We start from the raw sequence: 9,507 nt of genomic DNA, 5'->3' as shown, positions 1-9,507 counted from the left end.
GCCATGGCATCAAAGTTCAAAGCAACCAATGACTCTTGGGCTCAAGTGATCTTCTTGCCTCAGTTTTCCTATTTTTAGTAGAGACAGGGTCTCTCTTTTTGCTCAGACTGGTCTCTAACTCATGAGCTCAAGTAATCCACCTGCCTCGGCCTCCCAGAGTGCTAGGATTACAGGTGTGAGCCACAGTGCCCAGCCATAATGTTGGTATTATTTTAAAAGTAAAGCTTTATCTTCCTTTATTTTGAAGGAAGAGAACCCAGAGCTCCGAACACAAACCTTTCAAAAACAAAGAACAGTCAGTATGTTTTGTCATAATCTGTTTGCATTGCCCACTGAGTGTTTCGTGGTATTTTCATGTTATGCTTGGCCTTTGGAGAAAGCAGGGGGATGGGATTTCACTATTTTAAAACAGAAGAATTAAACATAAAGTTAAAAAAAAGTGAAGGTGGTAAAAACAACAGCATGAAGTTTAGTTGGTGGAATTTGACATTTAAAAAGATGATCATGTGTTTGAAATAGCCTTGAACTTCTTTCTTCTTAGCCTTTTAAAGAATTTTTTTTTTTCCAGTTATTTGCTCAGACTGGTCATGAACTTTTATACTTTTCTGGATTAAATTTGCCTTCATCTTCTGAACATGCCAACTAATCTGCTGAAGGAATGTTGGATAAAAACAGCCAGCTCCTTTAATGTTTCCCCTCTTATGCGGGGTGGGGGGGACGGGGCGCTGTTTATGAAGTATCTGACGCATCAGGGAAAGACTGAACATTTGCACAACACTTTTCCTAAGTGAACAAGCAAGGAGCAAGACCCCTGAAGAGCACGAAGAGAAAAGTGTAATCAATGCCACAACCCACCAAGAATGCTCCCAGGAAAGCAGGGTGAGTGTTGGCTGAAAAGGCAGACAGGCCCTGTAGGAAACGAAGCCCTTGAGGGTCCCTAGAGAAGGTAGCAGAGCAGAGCCTGGGGCCTGGGCTGGGAGTCAGAAGTTGAATAAAGATATCCTGGTATGCTGAACTTTGTTCTTCAGAGATAAACCTGGGGACAGTTGGAGCTGATGTTTGGATCACAGCAGGTGATGTTTTTTGTACCATGTGGTAAAGCCACTTTCTTTGATTTTTTTTTTTAAATTAAGTAGGGGGAAAATATTGAATTATTTTTATTTAGAGATAGATGATTATACTATGTGAGTGGTTTTCCTTCTTTCTTTTTTTTGGTAGAGATGAGGTCTTGTTATGTTGCCTACGCTGGTTCTCAACTCTTGGGCTCAAGCAAATTCTAAAGCCCTGGGGATTATAGGCACGAGCCACTGCGCCCAGCCTCCATGATCCTAACTCTTTAAAACTCTGAGTGGGAGTATCTCAGGATATTAGACGTAACCAGCCAGTTTGAGGTTAAGACCTAATGTGGAAACTGTTCAAGGGCAGGCTACGGAGACTAGATTGTCCTACCACATGTGCAATAAATCCTCCTCAGTGGGTCACTCTTGAACTTATGGGGACTTGGTTTGCTCCATTTTATTAAATCATGGCATCTTGGAACTGGAGAGATTTTGGGGAATTATCCAATTCAAAAATCCTTATTTTATGAATCAGAAAACTGAGGGAGAGGACAATGGCATACAATAAGTGCTCACTTAATGCCATACACAGGTTCTTGAGAACTGTGACTTTAAGTGAAAATGACATATAACAAAAGCAGTGTTACCAAAGGCTCAGTGATATAAACAAGAGTTAAGTTCCTATGGCATATTTCTGGTCACAAGAACACCACTAAATATTTAAATGAAGACCCAACATTTGTAATATTAAACACTGAAATAAATGTTGGCTACATAAACAGCTAAGACAGACTAATAAAAACAAGTAAGATATTTATTTACCTAATTGTTGCGGTTTAGGGTTGTGGTGGTCAGACCTCAACTCAGCAGCTCAGGGCAAAAGGGCAGAACCAATTCTGGACAGGGGCTGTGCCATCGTGGGTGCACTCATCCCCTAGTGGGGTGCACTCACACGCACGCCCCCCACCAACTCACACTGGAACCATGTGGTCATGCCAGCTCACCTAACATGTACATCTTGGAATGTGAGAGAAAACTGAAGTCCTGGAAGAAAACCCATATAGACGTGGGGAGAACATGAAAACTCCACGCAGACAGATTCCAGCCAAGAATCCTTTGTTTTCCCCTTCTCATCAATGTTATGATGAAATGATATTGAACAAAATGATATTATCCAAGGACCTGCTATCTTCTAGCAGATTCTTTCTTTAGAAAGTAAATCTCAGAGGCGTTTAAGATATTTTAAAATGGTTTATCTGTACCTCCTTGTCAGATGTATTTCCATATACAGGAGAATTTTTCTAAGTTGACCTCCCTGGGGACTGTAAAAAACTGGTTAACAGAGGGAGGTGGTCAACATAGGGAACTAGGCCTACTGTCCTGATGTGTATGTGTGGTACATGTCCAGTCTATGAAAATTAGGTCAACTTAAGAAGGTGGTCAATGTAAGGAGGTGGTCAGTGTAAGGAGGTGGTCTGCTATGGAGGTTCTATTGTATTTCAGAGTAACTTAAATGTTATGGTGGGAATATCTATTATTCATGTGCATAAAAAACGCATTTTACTAAGATCACGGTGTTTTGACTTTAGTAAGGGAATTATAGGCAATGGAATATTACATTTCATAAGACTAGACATTTTCCCACTGTAGAAAGTGGGGGAGAATCTAGAGCCTTGGACTTTGCAAGGCTTGGTAATAAGGGAAAATAAGACCCATGAGGCCTGTGAGGTAAGAGTTGCCTTGGCTCCTAAGGGCTGTCCAGCTCAGGTTCAATCTGTATTATTACAACAACCTGCTTTCTTTCCTTATGATGGCATGGATAACTCTTCTTTCTAGCAATTAAGGATTCTACCCAATTCAATACGCAAGACGTCCATAAAGAAAGAGTCATTATTTGATTTTTCAAAACAAAATGGCTTTTGCCCAGCACCTCAAATCCAGTTTTGTATTCTCTATAGGACAAGAATAAGAATTTCAAATAAAAAGATAAGAAAGTAGTCCTTCCCCTAAGATATGATATGAAAACAAAAATATCCCATCCTAAAAGGCAGAGAAGTATGACTAACAGCAACTGGCTGCCCAGGCACCTGGCCTTCTAACAACCGACATCTAGGATTTCTGAGATGGATGTGGAGATGGCTGGTGTCCATGGTAAAAGCATACTTATCCACTTCCTGAGATGTTCTGCTCTGACTCTGGAGATGCACAATCCTATAATTCTAACAGTGATATATCTGACAAATAGCTCACGAGGAGGACAAAACAAACTTGGCTATGTTCTCCACCTAAGAAGGCCTTTATTAATGCAAACGTGTGTTAGAGATACATCCAAGGTGTCCCCTCCCCTCTTAGTCCTTAGTGAGTGCTTTCTCCCCCCCCCTTCTTTCCCACCCCCTCTCCCTCTGTGTGGGTGTCTACAGGAAAATGTTAAAGGAAGACTCTAACTTCAGACTGTCATTTCCCCATAAGTGTCTACTGCAGGCACTTGGATGGAGAGGCCCTTCTGTATTATCTCTGTTTCACAGAATGCCCCTCCAATGTACATGTCCTCCATCCACCCACACGTCCAACTTTCATCAGCTGAAGGAAAACTTCACTCACGTCAGGTTTCCTCTTCTAGGGATTTTCTGCTGTTTTTGCAACTTGTTTTAATGGTATATTTTATGTGCTCCTAAGGCAATTAGTTCATGAAGCCTATGAGATTGGCCAAAGTCTAATGGGAATGTAATTGAAAACTCTATCACAGGTTTATTGCTGGTATCAGTAAAATCTCTATAGCTTGTGGTGCAATTATGAGCTCTAAAGCACACAGCCTTGTCTGTGATCACAGATACAATCAAATACACCATTAATTCCACGGATCAAATCTAATACACCTTTAATTACCAGATTTGCTCCGGTTTTTGAGATATTAAAACATTTTTTAAAAAGTGACTAGCAATAATTTCATGTTATTTAGTATAAAATACGTATAGAATCCAGAGATGGTAAAATGTGAAGAAAAGTACACGTAAATTGTTTAAATGGGTTGGGGCCTACACAATTCTTTGGCAAAGAGAACTTCTGTTGTATAGGGTGGCCATAAAATTCGTGTGCATAAAATAGACAACTATTACAGTTGCATACAGACAACTATTTTAAATCGCACATGAACTTTATGGCCACCCACCCTGTATGCTACTTATGGTAAAACGAGCCAGCTGAATAATACTGATAGCAATAAAAACAATAAACTGGAAGAAGTCCAACAGTCGTGCCCGCCAACATTTGTCCAGGGACCATCAAGTGCGGGGCAATGTGGCTTTTCTTACTTAGTCTTCACCATAACCATGCGAGGAAGGTTCTATTAGCTCCATTTTACAGCTAAAGAAACTGAGGCCAGGAAGACTTTTCTTTTCATTTTCATTTCGTATTTTTTTAAAACAAAAATATCCAAGGCCATTGAACTAGTATGTGGTAGGGACAGGATTAAAACCAAGACAGCTCTACTCAGGAACCAGTGTTCTTCGTAATTCTGTTTTCTGAGCAGGAATATCCACTCCTGCTCCTTCTCCCGTGACCACAGACTCTGTAAAGGACACGCTCCCTTTGTTCCCCTTGAGTCAGGAAAGTCCTGGTTAGCCATCTGTCCTCTGGGGGTTTGCGGGGCTTTGTGTCAGTTACGCTGTTTCAAGTTCAGCATTTGGAGAGCAGGTGGGAGCTCCCGTGAATCAAAGATTTTTCTATTTTGTTTTGCCTGCAGTCGCAGAACTCTCAGCCCTGTTTTCTTATTCTTGTCCCATGATGGTGAAACAGTTAAGTCCGGGGGCATATTTCCCCTTTTTAAAGGAAGCTGCGGAAAAGCCACAGAGCAGCACAGCCTCTGGAAACCCCTCCCACCAGTGTGCCTCTCGCTGCTCGCGACCACCCTTACAAACCGCTGAGCATTTTCTTTTTCAAAAAAATGTTCTTAAAAAAACCCTTATCAGGGCAAACATTTAAAATGGAGAAGACACACAGTGCGGGCTGAGGCTCTTCTAAGTAAATGCTCAATGTGATGTGTGCAACCTGTGATGCGGGTTGCTTTTGCAAAAAAATCTCTTGACCAAAAGCCACGTGAATGATTCAGAAACAAAGGGAGGAACTGATTTGACGTGTGGTACTAAAAGTAGCACACAGCCCCCAGACCAATGACCAGAGCAGAAAAGCCTGAGGCCCTCCAAGCAGCTGAGGGCAAGGGGCTTTGCTGTGAGAGCCTGGAAGAGACAAGCTGAGCCTTCATGCTTGAATAGAACAGCCCAAATTACACAGGCGGGAGCCTTGAACCGAGATCCTCTGTCTCAGTTGTTACACCAGCAATGTCTTTCTCAAGGGACAGCAGAGTAGGCGTATCCAAGGACACCCCCGTTTGGTCCTTGGGTCTCTGGGAGGCTCCCACCTCCACGCTCCCTGTGGCTGGTTCTGCTAGGTACAATCAGGCAATGAAATAATTGCCCCCTTTGAGAGTTCATGTGTCAAGATGAGGAAAATCAATTCTTATCACCCGAAGATCTATCACTCCAGGAGACCACTAAAAACTGCCAGCTACCCTGTGGCACTGGAGTCTTTAAAGGTAATTTTTACAAGAAAAAGGACACAAATTGGGAGTCAAAGAGAGCCTATTCTTTAAGGATCTATGTAAGGGGCAGAGGGCAACTAAAATAAACCCAGAGAGGAATTTTCCTCTGTACTATCCTTTCCAGAGGTATTTACTGAAGAAACAAAACCAGAACACACTCAAGTGCCTGCTTGATGTAGAAAAACTTGCATGTGCTGAATCCATTAAAAAACTGTTCAATAACAGTCTTCCTTGGGAAAATATTAGCCTTGTAATGGTTCCAAGTTCAGCATCTCCGCAGGTTATCTGTTACATAAGTGGCTGGACAGAATTCATAGTTCTCACGGGCGTCTACATTTTCCATTTGGGTAAGATGCTCTCCTAAGGGCGCTGCTGGAATGCCCCCCTCAAAGCGGCACTTCAGGTCACATGAAATGCTTATCAGCTTGAATAATCACCTGCATATTTGATACTAGCAGGAAGCAAATGTTCGACACAGCTCTTCCAATAGGTCACTAGTTTCCGTATTTTTGCCACACTCTTACCCAGCCAGTCCCAGAAAGGGCACTTTCTTTTTTGTTCTGCCTCAATAGCTTCAAAATTATGAGAAACCTGCTGTGAGATTTGAATAACAAAGCTGCTCTACATAAGCAACGCTTCCCAAGGCAAAGGGTGCCCAGAGCCCAATTATTTACTTGGGGTCTCAGAAGGGCCATGCGATCCTTTCCTCCTTTTCTTTGGCAAGCTCTGCCAAAATTACAGGCAGCCTTTCCGCTGACACCTGAAAGTCCTCCTTAGGCTTTCTAGAAGCAAAGGAAACCAGGGAAGCCATTATTCACACAATTTAATAAACTTCTGTTTTGTACTGAAAATGATGGATGAAGATTAGCAGTGATCAAATTCTTCTTGTCATTTGAAAATTCTGTTTCTCCTCTTGCCAGTACAGAAGCTCCTCAACTTACAAAGATGTGATGGCCCAATAAACCCGTCCTAAGGAGAAAATACCGTCGTGTTAAAAGTGCATTTAATGCCCTGTCAAGTACTGGCTGTCCTCCCTCATGAGCACACGGCTGACTGCGACTGGTGGCTCATGTTTGCTGCCCAGCCCAGCACCGTAAGGGAGGATCACACTGCTTATTGCCAGCCCAGGAAATGATCAAAATTCAAAACCTGAAGTACAATTTCTACTGACTGTGTATTTCTTTCACATCATTGTAAAGTAAAAAAAAAAAAAAAAATCATAAGTTGAACCAAGGTTCTGTTGGGGACCATCTATGTAAGCAAAAAGTAGAGTTCTTCTATACTGCCTATGAACTTGAACTGGTAGGTTTCAGGACACTGTGGATGGGAACTAGTAAGAACAATGCACAGAGATATTTCAAAGACTGGCTTTTACACATTTTAAATGTTCTATCTGACCTGTCTTCCTTTCACATACTTAATAAGGTCGCTCATCTCTTCAGGGAGTTGTATAAGGTAATCCAAATAGCACAATGTATGGGTAGATAAAATTGAAAAAAAAAAAAAAGACTTCTTCAGTTCAATCAACGCCTCTATAAATAACCTGTACAAATTATTTATGCAGATGGAGGCAAAACAGTCTGGCCCTGAGTCAGAGGGCCTGAGTTAAAATCTCATCTCACTCTTCCTAGACAGTAGACCATGGGCAAGTCATTTAACTTTCTATCTTAATAGAGATAAGAACAACAAAGTCTTATAGAGTTATGGTTTTGTGTGTGTTGTGTGTGTGTTTTGAGACAAAGTCTCACTTTGTCAACCCAGGTAGAGTACAGTGGTATCATCATAGCTTACAGCAACCTCAAACTCCTGGGCTCAAGCGATCCTCCTGCCTCAGCCTCCCAAATAGCTTGTATTACGGGTGCATGCCAGATTTCTGGCTAGTTTTTCTTTTTGTCTTTTATTTTTATTTTGGATTAATATAAGGATACATATGACTAGGTTACATTAGTTGCATTTGTTAGGAAAAGTCTGAGTTGTATTTGAGTCCTTTACCTAGGAGGTGTGCCACATACTCTTATATCAGACCTGTTAAGTGTGAGCTTACGGGGTCTCCTTTCCCTCCTTCCCTCCCCTCTTCTTGAATTTAATTGTGTTTTTCTCTCATGTGTTCATCTACTAGTTTCCATTTTTAATAGAGACAAGGTCTTATTCTTGCTAAGGCTGGTCTCAAATTCCTGAGCTCAAATAATCCTCCTGTCTTGGCCACCCAGAGTACTAGGATTACAGGCTTGAGCTGCCACACCCAGACTCATAAGGTTTTGAGAGAAAAAACTCAGATAATGTACATAAAACTAATGGAGTGGTGCCTGGCACACATAGGAAATAGTTTATGTTTATGTATAATATATATTCTAATTGCAGTTACCATAGCAGACATGACTCCTCCAAATTGTAATAATATTCTTAAGCCTATTTTTTGAACTTGAGATCTCCATATTTGAAAAAGTATAATCTATTGTTGACAACAGCACAACTTACTTCTACTGGGAAAGTTTGTGAAGCCAAAGAGAATATGGTTATATACATGAGAAACAATTTTCTTCACCACAAACGAGTATGATTAAAGTTATTTTAATACAGTACTGACTTTACTATTTTTTAAGCTGAGGTTGGAATTGTGTTGTTTCAATTTTTAAAAAAGATGATTCACACTGATCCCTTTCAAAGGGAGGTGGTGATTTTTTTTTTTTTTTTAACCTCATACAGTGGATTGTGGTCTGGGTACAATTACTAACAATAGACTCCCTGCTGTAGAAGTTGGTGGTTAACTGAGAGCCAGCTAGTCAGTAGACTTGCTCATCTTTAACTGAGTGAGGCTTGATTAATGTCTTTTTAAAACTAATTATTTTTTATAAAATCATAACTTTGTACATTGATGCATGTATGGGGTTCAGGGTACTGCTTTGATATTGATTAATGTCTTATGAAGATTTTCTTTGTAACTTTGTGTTCAAGGAAACATATCCTTTTAATAAATGTTAAATGTGTTTATTGTAGAAGATGTGGAAAATACTGAAAAACAAACCAAAAAAAATAGAAAAGACATTTCTAAGTCCACTCTGAGTGATAAGTATTCTAAACATGTGAGTTTTTTCTAGTCTTATTTCCCATTTCTCTTTCTCTCTTCAAAATTCTAGGAATAAGTTACTACCACTTTACAGGTGGTAAAACTTACTAATGTTTCACTTAACAAGAACAGCTGTGTATCATATATTTGTACTTAATATTATATAATGAACAATTTCTCATAAAATTCTATCAATAGATGTTGGTTCATTATTTATCCAATATCCTATCTTGGGATATTTAGGTTGTTTAAAATGTTTCTTCATTTAAAAAAAATGCAACATTGGGTTTCCCCCTTTGTTGCTGGAGGTTCTGTTCTCCCTCTTTCTCTCACCCATCTCTTTTCTCTTTCAATAAACTATGTTCTTTAGTTCATTGCTTATAACTCTCATTACGTTGTTGAGGATTTCTTATATGTGGATGTTGATAGACTAATCAAAAAAAAAAAAAAGAAAAAAAGAAAGAAAGAAGGACGATTACCTGGCATACAAAGTGAAGATACTTAAAAGCTCCTTCATACCTGGCCATAGCAACCTGCATAATGAATAAGGCTTGGAAAATCCTTAGAACAACTCAATTCTGCAATGGCTTCCGTTTCGCTCACCAACCAGCGGACACACTCCAACTGACCGTTCTAGATTTTAAAAAAGAAAGAGAGGAAGAAATTCAAGATAATTCAGGTTTGAAAAATACCTCAATGATGGTAATTCTGCTAAGAAAAGAAATCATATGAATGTTGCCTTTTATATCTGCATAAATTTATTTATGACATAACTATATCACCTC

General features: G+C 40.0%; 1 protein-coding gene across 7 annotated transcripts in view; it reads right to left on the bottom strand.

Moving 5' to 3' along the window:
• Positions 1-9,507, bottom strand: part of SNCAIP (synuclein alpha interacting protein) — a 70,836-nt gene that overhangs the window by 21,302 nt on the left and 40,027 nt on the right. For 6 of the 7 annotated variants that reach the window (XM_012811482.1, XM_012811483.1, XM_012811480.1 and 3 more), the window contains one exon: positions 9,242-9,355. The exons of the other annotated variant lie outside the window; for it this stretch is intronic. In XM_012811482.1, coding sequence (XP_012666936.1) covers positions 9,242-9,355 — 114 coding nt within the window. The remainder of the gene's footprint in view (positions 1-9,241; positions 9,356-9,507) is intronic. 7 annotated transcript variants of the gene reach the window in all.

The sequence above is a fragment of the Otolemur garnettii genome, unplaced genomic scaffold (assembly GCF_000181295.1).
Source record: "Otolemur garnettii isolate 467f Iridium unplaced genomic scaffold, OtoGar3 scaffold00160, whole genome shotgun sequence".
Classification (NCBI taxonomy): Eukaryota; Metazoa; Chordata; class Mammalia; order Primates; family Galagidae; genus Otolemur; species Otolemur garnettii.
Note: the sequence above shows the minus strand (reverse complement) of the source record. Positions and strands in the feature narration are given on the sequence as shown.